At 34.4% G+C, this 22,620-nt stretch overlaps 2 protein-coding genes across 2 annotated transcripts; one reads left to right on the plus strand and one right to left on the minus strand.

Annotated features, from left to right (window-relative positions):
• Positions 1-4,376: 4,376 nt before the first annotated feature.
• LOC113695434 (heat stress transcription factor B-3) lies at positions 4,377-7,521 on the minus strand. Its single transcript, XM_027214531.2, has 2 exons — positions 6,930-7,521; positions 4,377-5,057 (listed from the first exon to the last, which is right to left on the minus strand). Exons 1-2 carry the CDS (start codon positions 7,170-7,172, stop codon positions 4,518-4,520), a joined length of 783 nt encoding a protein of 260 aa, XP_027070332.1. The 5' UTR covers positions 7,173-7,521; the 3' UTR covers positions 4,377-4,517.
• Positions 7,522-12,802: 5,281 nt separating this feature from the next.
• Positions 12,803-22,200, plus strand: LOC113694648 (thioredoxin reductase NTRC). Its single transcript, XM_027213502.2, has 10 exons — positions 12,803-13,402; positions 14,697-14,904; positions 15,017-15,122; positions 16,037-16,302; positions 18,296-18,575; positions 19,164-19,271; positions 19,895-19,981; positions 20,132-20,236; positions 21,325-21,455; positions 21,796-22,200. The coding sequence occupies exons 1-10, from the start codon at positions 13,036-13,038 to the stop codon at positions 21,854-21,856; spliced, it is 1,719 nt and encodes a 572-aa protein (XP_027069303.1). The 5' UTR covers positions 12,803-13,035; the 3' UTR covers positions 21,857-22,200.
• Positions 22,201-22,620: the final 420 nt, after the last annotated feature.

Consider the following 22,620-nt stretch of genomic DNA (forward strand, 5'->3'; position numbering starts at 1 on the left):
TGGAAATTCCAACACACTTGTCTAAGTTCTGGTTATTGGAAAATAGTAGTGTGATTAAAGGATTGATTACACTTTTCGTCCATGTAATTTTGACATTTTAACACATATTAGATCACCCTCAACTAATTTATTTAAGCCTTTTGACACCTTAAGATATTCTTTTATTATTGATCCAAATTTTCCGAGATTATATTGATGCTTTAATCATTAACTCTTTTTTTTTTTTTTTTGCTTAATCATTGATTTTGCCAATCTCATGAATCATGATTTCGAATTATAACGTATTATAACTTATTTCGTTTCAATAACGATGGAATTTCAAAATATGTATAATTGGCTATTGGCCAGTATAAAATTCAATATTGAACGAATAATTAAATGCTTAGTCTTTCATCAAAAGTAGATGTTGATACAGGAAACTGGGATTTTTCAAGCTGATTAGGTCATGAGTTTCTGATTTCTAAGTTCCATTCAACACCAACTTCACCCAACCAATGTAAGTTTATATGAAACTAGCTTGGTCTATTTTTGTTGAATTTGAAGAAAAAGAAACCAATTTTATATTTCAAGTAGTTGTAATCTTTTAGATAACAGATTGGTAAGGAAAAAAAAAAAAACAGTTCATGTGAACAAATATAGAACCAGTTTTAGGTTCAATTAGACCTAAAGACTAAAACCCTTTTTTTTTTTTTTTTTTTTGGTTTGGGTATTTTTCAAAATTCAATTTGAGTACCTCATTATTGCTACCTCAACAATATGGAAAAGGAGACCAAGACTTTGTTGCCATCCTGCACTATTGGAAGCTACGATATCCACAACAAAATTCCAACCCTTCACATGGACATGGACAAAGCTTTTGAAAGAATCACATGAGTCATTCATCTAATTCTCTAACATTACCTAATCTAAGAGTCAAAATTTGCAGAGTTTGAGCTTTGAAATTTCTATAGTTGCACTAATCAAATGTGTCCCATATGCCCACTCCAAACATAGAGTCGCAGTCAAAAGAGGAACGTCTCTTTCCACAACCATCTCATCATTTGTTTCAACTTGAAATTGTCTCTCTTTTTTTTTTTTTTTTTTGCTTCTTAAGAGAGAAAAGGAATGATATGCACATATGCACACCTACAACATTACCAACTAATTTTAATGTAAAGGGTATTTTTAAAAACTTGAAAAAAAAAAATAAAATCTCAACACATTTCAGATTTTATGCAAGGTTTTAGAGGGCAGAAACAGCAAACCAACAACAAGCAACAGAAAAAAAAAAAAAAAAAAAAACAGAAACCAGAAGCAAAGAATCAAAGCTTTAACTAACATATGGACTTTAACCATGTACATCACCAGTCTGCGTATTAAATTTTTTATATGAGCTGTTTTGTGTTGACAACATATGTTGAACAGAATTTTGTCAATGCTATAACACGTTTTTATTTGTTAAAGATGTAGACTTAGATCATATCATAAATTCTACTTTCACAAAGTACATATGATCGTAGACCAAGGAGGTAATATCTAACCTGTTTGATAATCCAATTCAGTACTTGAGTTTAATGAAGTCAGATCTTAATATGTTCGGGTGCATTTAAGAGTTAAAAATAGAACATCTGAATTAATTAAGTGGCAAGCTTACTAAAAAAAAGTGATAAACTATTTACTTATCACTTTTTAGCTTATTACTGAATGTGATATACAATCAAATATATCAGATTTAACAATTGAGTAACTTAACGGATTCAGATTTCAAATCTGAATTTTATCCCTGGCAACCAAGAACTTAACTCCAATAGTTCAAACTATAAGTGGACAAAATCAGCTACCAAAAAAGAAAGACCAAAAACAGAAGGTGATAACTTGAAGTCGTCGTGATGTTAGGTGTCATTCTTGGAACAGATATTCTAATTCAATCTACAAAGGTGTCTATTCCACAATCTGCAAATCTTGTGAGTTTGACTTAGTCGAATATTTAGCCTCAATATTTCAAGCCAAAATATGTGGTTGTTTTTCAGAAATTGTCACAGTCGATGCTCAACAAAAGTCAAGAATTGTAAGAAATTCATGCAAATAAACCACACGGAATGTGAAACAATCGCTGCAATTGGAAGTAATTTCGTGAGAACTGAGATCCATCTAGAAGCTCTTTAGTGCTTCATTGCTTCTAGGTCCTGGTTTCTGAGAGTCAGGTATTTTGGTCACAATAACCCTTTTGAAAAAACAAAAGCTGTTGTCTCAATCTTAATATTGTTGTTCATTTGTGACATACCCTCAAAAGATTATTTTCTGCTTTTACATTTCCTTATAACTATAATCTGTATTGCACATAATAGACAATTAATCATTTTGTTTACATTCTCAAATCAATTTGAATATACAGTGGGATGACAATCCGGTCGCTTCGGGTCATTTAGATTAGGACATTAACAACTTACATGCTAGAAAATCATGCCATCGATAAGTTACATGTTAGAAAATCTCAATTCACCACTTAGTTGTGCTATTATGGTATATTGATAATGACGCCAATTCTCTTGGATTAATTATATCATTAGCTTCACTTTTTCATGATTACATTCGTATTTATCTACTTAATCTTACATTCAGTACTTGTACAACATTATTTATTTACTTTACATTCTAATGTAGCTAGTAAAAGATAAAAGGGCAAATTACACTTTACCCCCCTGTGGTAAAGCTAATTTTTACATGAACCCCTTTTGGTTTTAAAAACTATATATAACTCCCTCATAATTTAGATTAAAACGTCAAAATAACGGAAATGATCATCCGTAATGGAACCTACGAAAATGTCGAAATTACCCTAATTTAAAAACTAAAATGGTTTAAGTAACCAAAATATATAAACATAACATGCATGACACTCTAACCCCGTATGATTTTATATTTTACCATATAACCCCCTATGGTTTAGTACTTTACCATATAACCCCCTTATAGTTTTCAATATATACACATGACCCTTTGTGGTTAATAAATAATTTTTAACTTTACATAAGGGTATTTTTGATATTTTAGTTGACTCCGTTATGGATTGCAAATTTTGTCATTTTGAAACTTTAATCCAAACCATAAGAGGGTTATGTATAGCTTTTGAAACCACAGGAGGGTTATGCAATAAAATGCTAAACCACGGGAGGGTAAATTATAATTTGCCCAAGATAAAAGAATATGCGTATACAATACTATATAAAGCCAGAGAAGTGACCGTTGGTGTAAACATATTTTCTCATTTTTTTAACTTCTAATTTTATCCTTATAAAAATTAACTATTATCCTAATCACCGAATCACATCTTGCCAACATAACTATCAAATAATCTGACTTTAGAAAGTTCTTTGTATGGATTTTATTATGTTAAAAAGTTATATACAATTAATTCAATTCAATTATTTCTAAACTGCACACACATTAGGTGTGTCTTTAATACTAGTGTGTATAATTCGGTAAGTAAGCTGACCTTTATTTCTAGGCTATTCGACTTTAAACTACACATGCTAAGGTTTCAAAATAAAGATAATTACAGAAACCTCTCCCAAAGTTTCTAATAATTTCACCTAACTCTCCTCTAATTTCAAAAATTACACTAACCTCTCTTATATTTATTTTTTGAGTTATAAAATCTCTTAAAAGACACTAATGTCGTTTGAAAATCCTCAATTATTCTTCTTGTTACAAAGGAGAAAAACTTATCTTGCATTCTTCTCTTTACCGTCAGAGCCACCAACACTTCTATCTTTTGACTTTCACAATAACCACCAGGTCCACCTCTATTACCACTATCACAGACGGGCAACTAGCGAGGAAAAATAACACTAAAAAACTATCTAATCCTCTTTGCTTTCAACCACGAGAGTCATGCCATGAAGAACAATTTCATCCAAACCATTGTAATTCTAAGGCACAAAATGTTGAACAAAAAAAAACAATAAAACAAAATCTGCAAAGAGATTCTCCAGCAATCGAAAACCCTTAGGCTACCAACCTAAAAAAATCACATCTCTATGTATACCATGGTTTCTACATATACTTGGATATTAATTACTTTCAATAAAATCCATAATCAAAGCGCATCCACTAAAAATTTTTCCATTTGGCAATTGTTTTGAGACGTCATAGAATTTTTTTCCAATAAATTTTCCTTTTCTTGTCATTTATGAACACAAGTTCTTTTCCATGTAAAACAGCAAGAAAGTGAAAGTTATTTTCGGTAACTCAGCATGCTAGGAGAGGTCGGTGTAATTTCTAAAATTAGAGGAGAGTTAGGTGAAATTGTCAAGAACCTCAAGGAAGGCTTTTGAAATTATCCCTTGAAAATATACTCAAGTCATAATAGCAAAAAACATCTATGGAAATCCCGGTACCAGAAACAGAGAGTAATTTACAAATTAATGATTTTTTAAAGTTTGAACCATCTTCACAGTTCATTCCTTTTTAATACATTGCAAAAGCACAAATCTAATACTTAATTAACTGAGAGATTTCCAACAAAATAAGTACACTTATTTGCACGATTGAAACAGAAAAACTTGAGCATTTCTACTAATCTCAGCAAACTTTCTCTTCCTCTCTATCTCTCCTTGAACTTCCAATCTCACACCAAAAAGTTTTGGCCTCTCATCAAACTCATCATTATCAACAATAGAGCCATCATTCTTCTCCCCAGCCTGGTCAGCATACACGGCCACCAAATCAAGCAACTCCTTGCATTTCTTCTTCATGGTAGAAAGTTCAGTGCTCAAGACTCCATTCTCCCTCTTAAGTCGTTTATTCTCATCAATGAGGACAGTGTACTGATCTGACGATGATGAAGTTGATGATGACCTTTGGCTTTGGTCTTCATCGGATTGATCTTTTGTTGGTGCAGCTGCAGCTGCAGCAGCTTGATGATGATGATGACTTTGTTGTCCCTTATTATTATTAGAGTGTGACTTGTTAGTCCATGCTTTTCTTCGACGGATTTCGCAGAGCAGATCCCTTTCGCCTTTGCGAAACATGTCGTTGCTGAACTCCCACCGGGCCGTTGCAACTTTGCGAAAACCCTTTTTTTGAGTCATAGATATTAGAAAAAGAACATAATCAAGAGCTCATGACAAAGCATAAACTATGTAAGAATCTATCTTTGGCACAAAACTCCTTTATACGAAAAGGTATTGATCATAAATATACAGAACAATTAATCTTTTCTACACCGACCGATAGTATTTATCTTGATAACATAAAAGAGTTATATCATATACGAGATATAATAATTTAAGAGCGTTATTCGTGGCCATATGAAGAAATTTACATTAGCAATATATTTATGTCGGATTTTATCCCTATACCTACGTGGACTATCACAAATTTTCTTTACACGAACATGTATATATATTATTCGTGTAAAGTTAAAAAAAAAATAGTTAACTTGATGACAACTATTCATGGGCATGTAAAGAAAATATTATACTAGAACGGAGATAAAAAGTTGCATTTGAAAAAGAGTGCAAGTAGTTTCTTACACGGGAACTATTCTATTAATTCCTCCTTTTTTCATTGTTTTTCTTTTTCTTTTTCATGCCCTTCTTTGGATATCTTTTGGTTTAGAAACTCATCTCTATACAACTTCACATGTATATGGCAACTAGATCTAAGTACTCAAAAAAAAAAAAAAAAGGATCTAATTAATTAAAAAAAGGTATCATGGTTTTCTACGTCAAACAACTCATTTGATTGATGGACCCAATTAAGCACCTATCTTTTTTGTAACGCTCCAGGATCATCAATTCAACAAGATTAAAAACACTAGAAGATTATAAACGCTAAATGGCCACAATTTTCCAGCCTGAAAGCAACACGAATTCAATAACTACAGGATGGCTTTTATCATTTGACATTTGCCAAATTTTCACTCAAGAATCATGAATCGACAATCTTATTGGTCAATCCCACTCTCCATGACTTGCAACCTGTGGCTCTCCAGATATAGATCATGGATCGCTAGCTGATTGGTATCTAACAACCACCACTAATAAATCATCACAACCCAATAAAAAAAAAAAACAAAGAACAGTGTGTGTTATGTGTGAAACGAATCTGTCGAATTTTTTCTGCTCTTGTGGGGTTGGCCAGGACAGGATGTCAAAGAAATAGTTCTTAACTATTTACCCTTTCAACGCTATGACTCAATCTTAGGATTTAGGAAGACTAGAATTGTCTATATCCACCAGCCTTGTACGTCACATGTGGATATGATAAGAATGTTCAACGACCATGCAGGAAGCAAGCATCAGCACATATTATGAGGAGTCGTATACAAATTAAATCATGTACAAATTTATGAATGTGCTTGGACAGTTATTTGGAAAATTTTTTAATTATTTTTAATCGCCTTTTTATTTTACATGTATCACATCATCATAAAAAGTGTTATACTATTATTCCCGAAATAATCTTTGATACAAAAGTAAAAAGTGTTATAATATTATTCCCGAAATAATCTTTGATACAAAAGGAAGCTACTTTTTTTTTTGTTACAATAATTACCATTACTCAAAAGAAGTTCTTATAAAAATGCTTTTGGGTAGTTACCCTGTTGTAACTGAGTTTGTGGTATCAAGTTAGTAAATGAAATATATAAAAATGCTTTTGACTAAAAAAAAAGAAAGAAGAAGTTCTTTTGGTTTGGACCAATAAAATAGGACGGAGGGTTTGAACGGGATTATTTGTTCTTAGATAATTCAATGAAATTGACCTAGCCATATATATACACACACACACGCATATATATATATATATATATATATATATATATATATATATATATATATATATACACGCACAAAACACACAGAGACACACACACATTTATGGGGCTGTGTGGCGATTGGATTTCTTTGAGAAGACTGGCTTAGATTGGAAAATAGTGAACATACATAAGTATTGAGCTGCCGGACGAAGCTAGAGAAGTTGCTGTGTTTGAAGAGCGTCGGGAGCAAGTCTCTGGCGAACTCCGCCGGCTGCCAGACGACAAAAGCCGTTCCCTCCGTGTTCCACGAGATAACTTCATCGGTGGAGGGATCTTCAACAAGCATGTAGGTTTTCAACAGGAAAGGTGGAGGTGAAGACTTCCTCACATATTCAAGCAAACTCTTCTCACATTCAGGCTCCATCATCATCAAAAATACAATATAGGTAATAAGAATATTTCAAGAAGATTGATAGAGAGGATTTTAAAAAAAGGGGGAGAGAGAGAGAGAGAGACAGAGACAGAGAGAGAGATTTTGGTGATTACTCCTGCTCTATGATCGAATTCTTTCTGACCCGGCTGGGAAATTAATAAGGAAGAAATTAAGTGGATGGTGATGATAGCAGGGTAACTAAGAGGTGGAGGAGGAGGACATGAGAAGAAGGGCAGTTAAGAACTCCCAACCCCAGCAATAGAAGCCCAATACGACTCCGCAGTTCATGAGAAATGCAAGAGCTTTGCTGACTTGTCCTTCTCTCCCAATAACTAAGACAGAAATTGTTGAAACGTACGCTTACTGCTTCTTATATAGTTACGAGTCAGAGGAATGGAATTATGGCTGAGCTTAGCCAACACCTTGCCCATCTACTTCATCATACGTGTACCAAATTGTCAAACGGAACGTGTGCATATTATGTGTACTGTGTGTTTGTAAGGTGTGTATATATGTATATATGTGTGTGTAATTGTGTATGAGATATCCCCTATTGAAGCTTGATATATTTCTACTTAAATACACACACATATATATATATATATATATATATTCTATAGACCTAGATCATGTCATCGTGTGAAGTAGAGTTCATCAAACCATGAATTAGAAATTAATAGTATTCATTTTCTTTAGGTTGCATGAATTACTACCTCATCAACAAGGTTTAATTCTTGAAGAAGATTGATCATTTGCTTGTCCATTCTAACAAATTAGCAATTTTTGCTTGCTTGTCCATTCTAACAAATTAGCAATTTTTGCTTCTCCCTTAGAACGGTAAAAGAGAAACCTATAAGTGGACATATTTTTTTTTTTTTTTTAAATTACTATTAATGGGCATTACTTCAAAAGTACAAGAATCGAATTGATAAATCGCTCTCTCTCTCTTTTTTTTTTTTTTAATGTAGTTTATTCCCTTTATATAACTTGCCTTGAAATAGCAATTGGAAAATGGGAACAAAAATGTAAAAGAAACAGAAATTGACGGGAATTTTAGGTATATATAGTCAATTTGTGACTGTAGATCAAGTTGAACGGTCAACAGTACTTGCATGCATATAGCACCGTCTACGAGTTCATGTCATGTATAAATCAACTGTACGTGTGGAAGATGGGTGATTACAACAACTGAGCAGAATTGGCTTGTGAAGATTTTCAAGGAAATGAATAATGCTTTTATTTTTTTTATTTAGGATAATTAGTAAGTGTAGGTGTGCTGGTATTTTCTCTGTTTCTCAGCTACGTGTACATTCTTTATTTTATTCTAAAGAGTCTAACGTGCAAATTGCTCAAATCCCAAATTTCTTTGACAATGTAGCGTTTAGTATGATTTTGCTGCTATTTTTGTCATCTTCCTTCTCTTTCAGTCATTATCTAAATGCTTTGGAAGAAATGACTTTATTGACTTTCTGTTCTTCTCCTCCTTGTCTCAAAGGTTCATTTGGGGATTGATATAACCTACTCATCAACTTGGCGCGTGTGATTTGATGTTAACCTACTTACCTTCAAGATGAAGCTTATTACTATGGCCTCGGACGGCTCTAAAATTAAAGGGTGCAATTATTATTATTATTATTATTATTAACCTTTTATTTCTTTCTGCAACTTTTCTACCTCTGACTGTCAGATGCCGCCGGTGCACTTTTATTCTTAAGTTTGCTATTAAAGAAAAGACTCATAGCCTTACATGAAAAACAAATTTGGATTGAATTTGTAGGTCAAGTATAGTATCATTTCTCTAAGTCTGATAGCCAGATTCCAACAAACTCAGTGGCAGTGGGAAATCGAAATGGGATCATGCTTGAAATTGATGTTCACTAGGGTTACATGTCACGCTTGAAATTGATGTTCACTAGGAAATCGATTTGCTAGAATGTTTCCTAGTGTTGTTAAGTATCCGGTGAGCTAGGGTAAGGTTATGGTTCATTCTCAATCTTATTGAAGCTTTGCCATATATGGCTCATTAGGTTTCTAGACTAGCACTAAGGCCCCCAAAGTCATGAAGTATTCAACTAATTCATGCTCTCTAATAGTACTGTAACCATGACTAATGGCTTCTATAACCTTCTTTACTTATTACTACAATCTTCTATGACCCCATTCAGTTTCATGTCAATCATTTGATTAATTAAATAGAAGTAAACACATTGAAAAACTAAAAAGGAAGAACAAAAAGAAAACTATGATCATTCGAACCAGTCCTCATATTTTTGTTATTTACATATTTCTTTTTCAATTTTGTTATTTACATATTTCTTTTTCAATTTTTTCTCGAACCAGCCCTCAAATTTTAATTTTTTTCATAGGCGTCCGATCGAGCCTTGAATTACATTAATTTTTTTTTCTTAATTTTTTTCATGATTTGATTTACGTCACTTGTCCAAGATCTAATCAACTCATTCTTTGAAACTTTAAAGTGCTACAAAAGGTGAAAGTTACAATACACATGCGGTGTCTAGGTGATTGCACTATGCTGGTTACTTCATTATCTCATAATCCTATGGCTTGTATGTGAAGATTATCATATTTTTTTAAAAAAATGTGAAGTTTAACTATCCATTAGACCCCTTCTTATTATTTTAAAAAAGAAGAAAAATTTTGAGATTTTTATAAAAGTTGAAGATTCACAAGTATTCAATTTAAGTTCGAGTTATCATGATTTTCTTAAAATATAAAAAGTTCAATGTTTGATCTTAACTTTTGTATGCAGAAAACATTTGCTTTTACCAGATTATTAAAATCTTAAGCACTATGATTTATCATTTTTATAAGATCTAATTATCTTAAATAGGATGAACTAACTACAGCTTTTAGAATCTTAAATATAATTTCAAAGGAAAAGAAAAATAGTTGCGAATTTCATATTCTCAAAAATTAAACTCTAGCATAATAAACAAATCAATATTGCCTAATTAAAAAGCGCTTGTTAAGTCTTCCTCTATATATATATATATAAAAAAAAAAACCCAAATGTATTTGAGTTGAAAATTTGGTAGTTTTCTTATTTATTCTTCGATTAATTTATTTGTTAGTTGTTCCTTATTTGTCGAATCTTCGGAGCTATTTATGATTTGTTGAAGCACAGATAACAAGTCCAAATTCTAGGGAATCTAAGGTGAAAAGTCAGTGGCAAAAATTAGTAAAAAAAAGCTCCTAAACCTTTAGGTGTCCGTCCGTGTTTAGGTTTTGATATTTTCACCAAACACTTCCTTTATTAATCTTTCCTCCCAACATGAGGAAAGATTCCATATATGCATGCATAATAATTAAGATGGATTTATGTTTTTTTTTAACTTTTCTTTACATTCTTTTCTTGCATTACTTTTTTACATGTCTTTCTTGCATGAGGGAGGAGCGTGAACGTGAAGGGCGGGCTTGAATTTTTAGCCTTCGATTATTATATATATTTGTTGTTTTGTTTGGGGGTGGGGAAGTATTTTGTTGAACAGGATGAGCTGAGATGAAAATATTGAGAAGAAGTTTCCAAAATTGGTAGGCAACGCTGAGTTTTCTTGACCTTTCTGTTCTAAAATTCTTTCCTTTTTCTCACAACATGATTTGCACTTCTAGAGTTCCAGCCATCTATCTCTTTTCTGGTTGATGGTTTTTGTTTTGTCTTTGGAACCCCTTCACCAACCATCATACTTTGCATTCCCACTTGAATGTTTTACGTGGAAAGTTGTGTGAATTGGAAATGAGTTACTAGTAGATTTTAACGTCTTCATCCAAACTTTAGACAAACGTAGAGATATGCGGCTCTTGGGATTGTTTTTCTTTTATAAAAGAAGTTGAGGAAAAGAAGCTCTCTGTTTAGGCTTTGAAGGCCTCGGTCTAAACCGCGGAAAAAGACACATCTCATGCATGCGTGTATCATTTGTGTTGCTTTTAAAACCAGGATGAGAGAGTTTGGGGTAAAATTAAAAAACTGATTTAAGGCTTTGTTTGAATTGAGAAATTTGACGAAGGATTTGAAATTCGTTCAAATCGCTCTAGTTCTTTGAATTGTTTAATAGGTATTCGAGTTTGTAATATAATGAATATTAAAATATATGTTAAATACTAGAATAAATTATAAATTCAAATGCCTCTTAAATAATATAAATAATTAAAGGAATTTGAGAGGATTCCAAATCTTTAATAAAATCCCTTAATCCAAACGTTCACTTAAAAGAATTTCGAGAGAGGTGAGATAAGCGATAGCACTCAATTTCTCCTTGAACTAAGGGCCTCAACAATAAAGAGAAGCAATTATTGGAGAATCCCCGTTAGATCCTTTTTTTATGACTAAAATTCTTCTATTTGAATGAGCAACGCTGTGTGATTTTCTTTAATAGAACAGCATTTTCTCGTTTTAGATAAATATTCAGACTTAACTTGTAGAATAAGAGTGGAGTTTGACTCGATAAATAAACAAATCAATTGAGTTCGACTTAATCAATAAACAAATCAAGTCTGAACACAAGTTTAACCAACAAATTTAAAAACTGGTATTCAACTTGATTTCCCCCATAGCCTCTAAAGTTCTAGCCATGCAATAGTCAAGAGGAGAGGAATGTGACTTACTACTCAGCTGCCCAATGGGCCCTAAGCCTACACTCAACCTGAGCAGGGAATCGATTACTGTTTGGCAGTCCAACTGTTAAGTCTATTTAATGATATCTCTGAGAGTGGGGTCAGGCCTTTCTAAAGTTGTCAACGGGAGCCCAAATATTTGATCTGAGATAAATCCAGCAGTCCAGAAACAACTAATGGAAATTTCATTTAAGAGTACTTTCAAAAGAAGAGAAAAGGGAAGTCCACTTAAGGCTCACACATATTACATTTCAATTTAGTGACATGAAATTTTTGTCTATTTGTATGTAGCATTTTAAATCTTTTGTCTCTCTATGACAGCCTAACTTAAGGATGAGATTTCACATTTGACTCTAAAACTCTTTTTATTTCCTCTTTCCTTTGCAAAGACTAAAGTCTTTCTTGAACTTGAAAATGCATTTTAATGATGTCCTTTGTTAGTTAGAAACATTTTATATACCTCGAATTCATCTATATAGATTAGCAAAATTCCGTAAGAAAAAAACCACTGTCAAGGATGTAAATGAATTTAATCAAATAAAATATTCCAATATTTCATACTTGCTTGTTTATTTTGAATAACTTATTATTATTATTATTTGAGTAACGAGTTTAAAACTCTATTCAAGTTCAACATGTTTATTTTATTAAGACGAAATCTTTTGTATTAAGTCGAGTTCAAATAGTTTAAATTTTTATTACATACGTCCTTTCCTCTCGTGCAAATTGAATCAAGTTCGAAATGAGTTTAAAATTTTATTAAATACAAAATACAATAAACCAAATTCGTTACACTCTTAATGAGTTGAATTTGATTCGAGTATCGAGTTTGATTCATTTTTCAATCTTCAATCACTACTATTAATTTTTAAAAAAAGAAAAAAATTAATTTTAAAGGTTGTTATTCTTTTATATCTTGTTCAGAATTGGGTTGGCACGTGGCAAAGAGGTAGGTAGGAAGGATATGAAGGATAGGCCTCTTCTTTGACGCCACCAAACGCAGCATTCGGCAACCCCAGACAAAACAAACGACAGAACAAGGAAAATCAATACTACAAAATTTAATAGTAGTACACTTCGACTCAAAAATTTCAGAAATTATCCCAAACTAAAATTTTAAAAAGAAAGAAAAGGAAAATCTGGAAAAAAGCTTTGGACTGAATAGCGACGACTTCATCAGCTGGTTCTGGGGGCTAAAACGAAGATATCATTGTATGGTCCGAAACCAATGGCGGCCACTGCCACTCCCACCAAAGTAACCACCACCACCACTACCACCGCCGTCGCCGCCGGTCTCCCTCCTGTCACCATGCGAATCATTATTGGAACTACTAGTAATTTGGCAACTCACCGACTCCCTCAGGCTCCGGCCCCGGCCCTGGCGCCTGCTTCTTCTTCTGCTTCTGCGCTCAGTAATGCCGGCCTTCTCTTAGTTAGAAACCGGTCAACGATATCGCACGCAACTGCCCGAGTTTGTTCACCGTCCAGCGGTTTGACTCGTCGCCATTCTCCGCCGTGGTGGTCACCGTCATTTCGAGTAGCTGCTGCTGCTGCTGGTGTTGCTTCAGCGGAGGAACAAGTTTCTAGCTCTTCAGGTGATTAAGTTTAGCGTCTAGGTGATCGAACGGAATCTAAATTGGCTTAAAACTTGGAATTTTGAATTTGGAGCATCCTATGTCGAGTTCCATATTGAATTGTATGGGAATGCATGCTCCGCTTTGTTGGATTTTGTAGTATCTGTTTGGGGATGTTGATGTTGTTAGTTGCTGAAGGAAATGATTGATGAAATATATTGATTTTACTTTTGGGCCAAAGATTGTAATTTGTGTCAACTATGGGAAGGCATTCGATGATGATTTATTGGACGTTGTAAAATTAAGTTGGAAGCCAAAGTTAATGTGGTTAGAGTGGTTTGAGGAAGTGTGTGGTGAGGTCTTGTGGTTTCGAGAATGATTTGGTTGGTAATAGAGCAAAATTTAAATGTACTTGGAAAGCAATCCATATTGTGAGAAATAAGCTTGGGGAATTGTTATTTGGAATCTAAATTATGCAAGAGGCATAAAGGTTTTGAGGAATGATGACGGTAGGTTTCATTTTGTTGGACGATACTGAGGTTGGAGGAGGAAATTTTTGAGCTTTGAACTGATGACAAATAGGTGATCATGCTTTAGTTGGCTATTCTGTACATGATCTAATTTTGTGAAGTTATATTTGTCTTTTAGGGGTTAACAGTAAAAGGATAGTACTGTGAAAATCGTTGATAAAAAGTGTAGAGGGGAAAGGCAACGATATGCCATGGGTAAGAACCATGTTTTGTTGGCATTCCATCCACAGCTTTGTTTGTTGCCATAGCTTTATAAGAAAAACATATAGAAAGTTATTAACCAATTCAAGTAATTGACAGTTAAATAAAGAATCAAACTTTTCTAATAATGGAAATATGCTTTAGTTTGGTAATACCCAGAAGGACTTAGCACAAACTATTATGAGACCAGGTATAAGAGGAATGTTAACAGGAGCTACTTTCTTTGACAGTGGTCTTCTTGTTTAGATTCTGTGAACCTTATTTATAGCTTTTCTTTGGTATTGAAAAATCACTTTTCAACAGAAATATGAATTAAGTTATATCTTGCTTTGAGATCACTCGGTTGATATCATGTGTTCAGGCCCTCATTTTGCCTATCTTATTTTGAGCTACTTACTGTTCAACTCCTGCTGCTCTTCAGGGGGGAAAGAAAAGGAAAACGAACTACATAGTTGCAAAATGTTAACAACCACTGCCTTCATTTGATCTTATCTGTACTCCATTTTGATGATATTTCACAGGTGTCTTCTTTTGTAGTTTAACATGGAGTTTCCTTGATATATTGTGCTTTTCCATTCATGCAGATGAAACTGTGGAAAATTTGGTAATAATAGGATCAGGTCCAGCAGGCTATACATCAGCAATTTATGCTGCTCGAGCTAACCTGAAGCCCATTGTGTTTGAGGGATACCAACTAGGTGGCGTTCCAGGGGGACAATTAATGACGACCACGGAAGTAGAGAACTTCCCTGGGTTTCCAGATGGAATAACTGGTCCGGACCTAATGGATAGGTACATAAAGATGAGTGTTACTTTGTCTATCTTCCTGATCCTTTGGCAGCCAATGTTGCTGTACCTATTTTGTAGAGAATTATAAGAATTGTGATAATATTTCATTCATTAGGATGCGGCGTCAAGCTGAACGCTGGGGATCTGAACTATTCCAGGAGGACGTAGAGTTTATTGATGTGAAGAATCGTCCTTTCACCGTGCAAAGTAGTGAACGCAAGGTGATGCTTATAAGTATTTGATGTGTTATTTTAGCGTCTGATGATTCAATTATTGGAGTACAATGACTACAGACATTCGACTAAAATTGCCATTGAAAATATAACTTTACGTTGAAGGGAACACTTTTCCATATGAAAGTTGAGGAAATTCTTTGGAATTTGTTTCAGTAAATTATTTCTTGGGGCATCAATCTGAGCCAGTAGCTTTAGAGTGGGAAAAGAATTTGTTTTGGTCCTACTCTAACTTGTTATTGGAGTGCAGAAGCTTTGTCCCTGTAAATAACAGATTTTTGTTAATTGTCTACTTGCAGCATAAGAAATCTATAGTCTATAATTTTCTCAACTTATTGATTGCAGTTCCAGTAAACCCAATCCTTATGAGGTTTTCATTTTTGTGAGGTGTTTGGAAAAGCTTTCCTCGTGGGATAACCTTCCCAACTGTAATTGGGATTCCTTCAAATTACTAAATAAGTTGGCCTGAGGCTGAGAAGTGAGAAATGTTAGCTGTTGATGTGAGAGTTCTTAATTTGGCTTTGGAAATCTGAAAGGCAGTATTTTGTACCTATTGTTCTTGAATATTTATTTGTTTGTCCCATAGAAGTACGAGATACCCTTTAATATAAAGTTTTTTTTTTATTATTATTATCTTCTGGGTAGTGGTTATGAATGTCAAGGTACTGTCATCTGTTCTATTGGTCCTTTGATTACATGTGTTTGTGTTCACTATGAGGTCATGCGTACTTTATTTCATGGCTTATGAGATATTGAGCAAACTGTGATGTTAACAGACATGATTTTTTCCCTGCTAGCACACCAGGCAATTGGATTTTGGCTTGTGTTCATGGAACTTTGTTCCTCAGATGTTCATTCTAGAACCTTTTTATGCCTCACTTTTTGCTAATGCTTATTTGCAGGTAAAGTGCCATAGCCTCATTGTGGCCACAGGAGCCACTGCAAAAAGGTTGAGACTTCCTCGTGAAGATGAATTTTGGAGTAGAGGAATTAGTGCCTGTGCAATATGTGATGGAGCATCACCGCTTTTCAAACGTCAAGTCCTCGCTGTGGTTGGAGGAGGCGATACTGCTACAGAGGAGGCATTATATTTGACTAAATATGCTCGACATGTTCATTTACTCGTTCGTAGGGACCAATTAAGAGCATCAAAAGCAATGCAAGATAGGTGTGTTCATTCACTTGTTCTCTTTGCATATCTTCTTGTCTTTCTGAAACTGTCCAGCGCAAAAAAGTGATCACATTATATTGCTTCACTTGCATTCTGTAGGAACTAAGCTGGTAAGGCATTTACTGACTTCATAATTGTTCCACTTTTTGCCCTTTTAGGCACTTTTGTTGACTTTTTTCTTGTAAAAGTCCTTTTTCTTTTTCTGCTTTGCCTATATAAGAGAATCCAAAGTAAATTTCAATACGCCTTTTCAGCTTTTTTCTGCCATGACTGCTGCTTATTGTTGCTTATTTGCTTTTTCATACTATATAGTTCTCCTTGTAGGAGATGTCCCACTTCTAAATAAACGTTGCCAACTATTACCAGTGACATGATTACACTGAAACAATTGACTAAATTGGCGTGAACTTGCTAAGATGCTGACCCTGAGATTTGGATACTGGTCCTTAGCATCTGATGATGCAACTTGTACACTGAAAAAATGCAGAAGAAATTGAAAGAGAACAGAGAATAAAAAGCTAGATGCATTGAGCACTCTGAGACAGAAAATAGATAGCCTAGGTGGATTGAGCATTCTAAGAGTATGATTCAATTATTCAATGTGTTTGGTGAGAAGGAACTGCAGTGAACTCGTAGGTTGTTTGTCTATTTTTGTGAGTTTATGGTTAGTCTCCTGCATATATACTATAAAGATCTGGAGAAATGTTTGGATTTGATTGTTTGTTTTTTATTTTTTTAAGCACAATAATGATTTCATTTGTCAATTGACGATGAAATGTCACAAAAGCCATGTGTGAATATTATTGGGATGAAGAGGTGCATTCTTTCATCTAACTAGAGTAGTTCTTGAGGAAATAACTTTTCTAAATTGCAAGTGGCTGCTAGTGTACACAAATTGTCTTTCAAAATGCTAATATCAGAGCTCTCTCTCTCTCTCTCTCTCCTTAAAATAGCAACAGAAAGAGAGGGAGAGCTGGTGCACTCTAGAGACACAATGGTCTGTTGCTTGAATGTCTTACTAGTTTAGTTGCCTTGTTTGGAAAATCTTTGTGTGATTGAAAAACATGTCTTGCCACGGGTTCAGGCCACATGTTTAAGTTAGACCTTTATTTGGTCATTTCCCTTCTTTTCAAAGAAAACCATGGTTAATGCATCACTATGTGAAAGATAAGGGATCTAGTTTGATGTTAGAAATTTGTTGAATGCCACATGATTTGATTAGGTAGTCTTTTTAACTTCTAGTAATTTGTTGGATGGTCATTGTGTACTTCATAACATGGAACTTGCAGTTTATGACTTCATATCGGTTTACTCATCTCTCAGGTTATTTTTGTTTTGGCTGTTTACACTCCCTTTTATAGAAAATTTGTGGCTTTTCATGGAAACCATGTAACTGTGACAAATATAAGAAGTATACCTGGTCTAATATAGTATTTCTGTAATACCAGCATAAATTAAGATAAGCAGGTATTTCTTTATCCTATTCAACCTATATAATCATACTTGAAAGAATTTCCATATTTTCTGTTATTATTTGCAGTTAACCCTTACTTGAAGGAAAAGCATGTGCATAGTTTGTGCCATGATTCTCTTTTGATACTGCCATATTCCAATTTTTTTTTTTGAAGACGAAGCTCTTTTCTTTCAGCAAGAAATCAACGTTTATACTCGGTTTGTGAAAGGGTGTAAAGTTGTATTAGATTTCTTCTGCGATCCATATATGTCTGGAAATTGTGTCAAACTTTGTTATAAGAAGTGTTTGTTGCCACAATGCTCACCGTGGAAATAGATTGATGATTTATTCAGTGAATTTTATTTGTGCTGATTTTCGTTGTCACTTGTTGCCTCGGTTGTGTGTGTCTTGTGTGAATAAAGTTGCATCTATTGTTTTGGCTGCTTTTTCTGGTGAATTGAATAACTAATGAGTGATCTATTTAAGTTGTTACTCCTGAATGTTTGTTTAACAGGTTGATTATGGCGAATGTTTCAGAGTTTTCAACAATCCAAATGTCACCGTGCACTTCAATACAGAGACAGTCGATGTTGTCAGCAATAACAAAGGGCAAATGTCAGGCATTTTAGTGAGAAAAGTTGATACTCACGAAGAATCGGTGCTTGAGGCAAAAGGATTATTTTATGGGATAGGTCATTCACCAAATAGCCAGTTGTTGGAAGGCCAAGTAGAACTTGATAGCACAGGGTACATTCTGGTTGAGGAGGGTACTGCAAAAACATCTGTGGACGGTGTATTTGCAGCCGGAGATGTACAGGTAATAGTGCAAACAGTTGTTTTCATTATTGTCACATCACTTTGTAATGATCAGTGTGTTGATTTAACTTTTGATGTATATATCCAGAGAGGAAAATGTTTGAACGTAGTGTGACTTTTATTGAAATCATTATTTTTCCACTTACCCAGAGTCCACAACGAGAAATTGATTAGTAATAAGTCAAATTGGTCGACGTAAAAAGTGGAGGGAAGGTGTATAATCATGACTCGTATTCCATTACTGTAATACATTCTAGTATATCATTAACCTCACTTGGATTATAATTTCCAAGTGGAATCCAGAACAAGAGTCATATTTTGTTTCTAATCCCCTTTCTTGACCAGCAAGGTTTCAGTCAGCATGGGTTATTGACTAAGCACTTTTGAGAAAATTGCATTTATCATACTAATCACTGCTTGGAAACAGTATGCTTGACGCCATAAAAAGTCACTTTTGAAATATGAAACTGCTTCATTTATTTTTTGGGAGGATGCAAATTTCATCATATGACAGATAGTAGATATTTTGAATGTACATGTTTTTACACAGTACAGGATACTAGAATCTTGTTTTGTCATCCATGAGCAGGATCATGAATGGAGACAAGCTATAACCGCAGCTGGATCAGGATGTGTTGCTGCTTTATCAGTGGAAAGATATCTTACAAGTGAAAATCTTGTGGTTGAATTTCACCAGGTATTTTACTTCCTAATGTTTTGACTACCATCTAGCTTGCTTTCTTAGTTCTCCCTTCTAATTCTGTTTGTATATCAAGTACTACGCTTTGGTATATCGCGTCTCTATGGTGGATTTCTCCAAGTTTTCCCAAGTATCTGGTACAACATTTCTTAAACTGGATACAACTTTACCCTTGTTGAGGTTTTCAAGTGAAACTTCCAAGTTGTTGAGCACTAAAGTTCATCAAGGCTGCATTTACGTTGTTGCTTGCAGTTTATAGTGCATGCGTCCTTTTCTTGTATTTGCATACATCTATATGTGTACACCCGCATAGGGTGTACAATGTCTGCAATGTTTTGGTGTATTGTTACTTGTGCTTATCAAATTTACCCACGTACCGAATCTGTTAGGGTTCAGGTTGACTATTTGCACCTGAGTTCTCTGTCCATTTCTTTTATTTGATATTGCTGGATTCACTATGACATCCTAACTCACGAGTCCCTAACCTTAATACAAAAAGGAGGAAAAAGTGATGAAACGTCAAAAGGACAGAAGGGAGAAAACGTAAAGTAACTCTCTGATTTTGGATCATGTGAGATGGAAATGCTAACTTTTAGCTGCCCCCACTTTCCATTTGACAGCCTAAAACTGAAGAGGCTAGAAAGGAGCTTACAGACAGAGATGTGCAAGAAGGTTTTGATATTTCGCTTACGAAGCACAAGGGCCAGGTATAAGATCCTCTTTAAAAAACCTCTGAGCATACGTTTTCATCCTTGAATCTGGTTGCTTTACTTGGCTTTCTCACAGATGCTTATTTATCAGTTCTGATACATGTTACCTCTCTGTAAACTTATTTGTTTTTTCCTTTTCCATCTCAGTATGCTCTAAGAAAATTGTACCATGAAAGTCCACGACTTGTATGTGTTCTTTATACTTCACCGACATGTGGTCCTTGCAGAACTTTGAAACCAATTCTCAACAAGGTACGCCACTGATACTCTAGTGGAGAAAGAAATTTTGTCCGTGATCTTTTCTTATATTTCTTTCATGAATAGTCATATCTGCATACATAGCTATACAGGCATGCTTTCCTGTGTTTATCATAGGAACTGAGAAGTAGCAAGTCAGAGAGTTGCAAATATCGTGACTGTTAATCCTTTGTAGTTATACTATCTGAAGCTTTGATGCAATTAATTATAACATATACATATTCCATTTTCGTCTCTTACTACTTTTCGAACTGTCTAATAGCACTTTCCTTGAATGGAAAGTGAGTCTTTAAAACAAAAATGGTAAGGCCCCACATGCTTATGATTTAATTTAATAAATCAAGTTTTCCTTTACATGCATGCTCCGTTGGTTCAAAAGTGCAAATTTTTGCCTGAGGTAGTGAACCTTAGAAATAAGACTAGGCTTGACCTTTTTTCTACACGTGAATCTGAAATAGCATGCTGCTTATGGATTATCAATCTGACTAATAGGGAGAACCAAAACTAATAAAGGAAACAATATAGCACCGACATCCCACATCTAAAATATTCTCGGGACATGTAGGGTCCATTTTAGTCTTCCTTGCAAATTTCTTATATTTTCCCATTAAATTTGTAAGCAAATATGTAACTGGGGACTTAAAGCATGTCAAAGCATAAGCTAGTGAGTTAACAAACCTACTTCCCAACTGGATACATGCACAGTTCTCGTTTAAGTGCATCTAGCATGAGAAATCTCTTCTGCGAGTGCTCCAAGTAAATGATCTTTTGAAACTGTATGAATGAGTGTCAACTAAAATGCAATTTTGGTTTATTCAGAAATTCCCTTTAAGCAAAATTTGATTTCCTTGTATCATCCATTAGATGCCAAGACTAGGTGTGTGCCTAAGAAACTATTAGTGGATTCGAAGATTAATATCACGCTTAATCAAATCCGTGCACTGTTGGAACATTGAAACCAGGAATAAACAGATTCCAAGCTTTAAAATCGATGAATAATATTTGTCTAATTTGCCAATTTTCCTGTTGAAAGACAGGAAACTCCGTTTTCTTACAAAAAGCTTTCTGAATTTGTGCATCAGGTGGTAGATGAATTTGACCACAATGTACATTTAGTTGAAATTGACATTGAGGAAGACCAAGAGGTTGCTGAAGCAGCTGGAATCATGGGAACACCATGCGTACAGTTCTTCAAGGACAAGGATTTGCTGAAGTAAGTTTGATCTGGAACGCTTTGCTTTCTCATAGAACATACCTTGTCCAAAAAATGTCTTGTCTTATCAAAGTCTGCAAATGTCACCCGATATCTTCTCCGTTACTCTGGCCAAAGCTAAATAACAGAGTACTTGCTTGCCCCCGAAAACTTGACTTTGGAAAAGCTTCTCGTATTTCCTGACAGCCTGTATATAGTCAATGGTTGGCTCATTGTTTGTTTCTTGTATTAAATGTGGCCTTTGTCCCATAAATTTTGATCACGAGTGACAACTAAACATGCTTTAATGTCATGCTTAGTATTGCATAATCAAATGTTTAACTTCGTATTGAATCTGCAGGACTGTGCCAGGAGTCAAAATGAAGAAAGAGTACAGAGAATTCATTGAAGCCAACAAATGAGTTCAAACTTCTGATTCCTTCTTCCTAAATGCTCGTACTCCTGATGCATCATTTTGGCAATTCAATTTTGACATTCAAAATCATTGAGAAAATGCCATGTTGTTGTACAACTTATTAAGTTATCAAAAAACAGATAACCAAAAAAAAAAAAAAGAAGCATTTGTACCATTCAAAGGGGGACGGTGGGTTTTGAAAAAGAGCTGTAAATGCTTTAGTTCAAACATGTTAAAGCATTACTGCAGTGTAAAAGTTCAATTTTTTTGTACATCAGAACTTCATGTCATAGCTGAGGCCTTTTAGCTTCATCCAGCTTCATTCGGAATAAAGCACAGTTGATGCTGCTACTACCGAAAAAACCCCAAGAAAAGACAGAGAATTGATTTAGTAATACTAGAAAAATGAAAGATCGAATTCCTCGAGGATTCAATTTCCTGTATGCTAAACTATCAATGAATACAGCACGAGGTTTAGTGAAATAAAGATTGAGTCTCATTACCATCGCACCTTGTGGAATCACGATTGACATTTCTTACATGACTGAGAAAATGCCCATAGGGACACCAATTAGCCAACAGTTTATTTAGCAAAAGTTAAAAAAAAAAAAAAAATTAACCCACAAAATGCTTATTTTTGCTAATAATCTGACGTTATTCTTATACATAGGAAAAATTGAATTTTTGCTTACTGGAGTGATTCAACCAAATATGACAGGACTCTTCTATAGTTTTCACACCATGCAAGCTTCGGTTAAGCCTCAACCACGG

Source organism: Coffea arabica, chromosome 6e (genome assembly GCF_036785885.1).
Source record: "Coffea arabica cultivar ET-39 chromosome 6e, Coffea Arabica ET-39 HiFi, whole genome shotgun sequence".
Taxonomy (NCBI): Eukaryota; Viridiplantae; Streptophyta; class Magnoliopsida; order Gentianales; family Rubiaceae; genus Coffea; species Coffea arabica.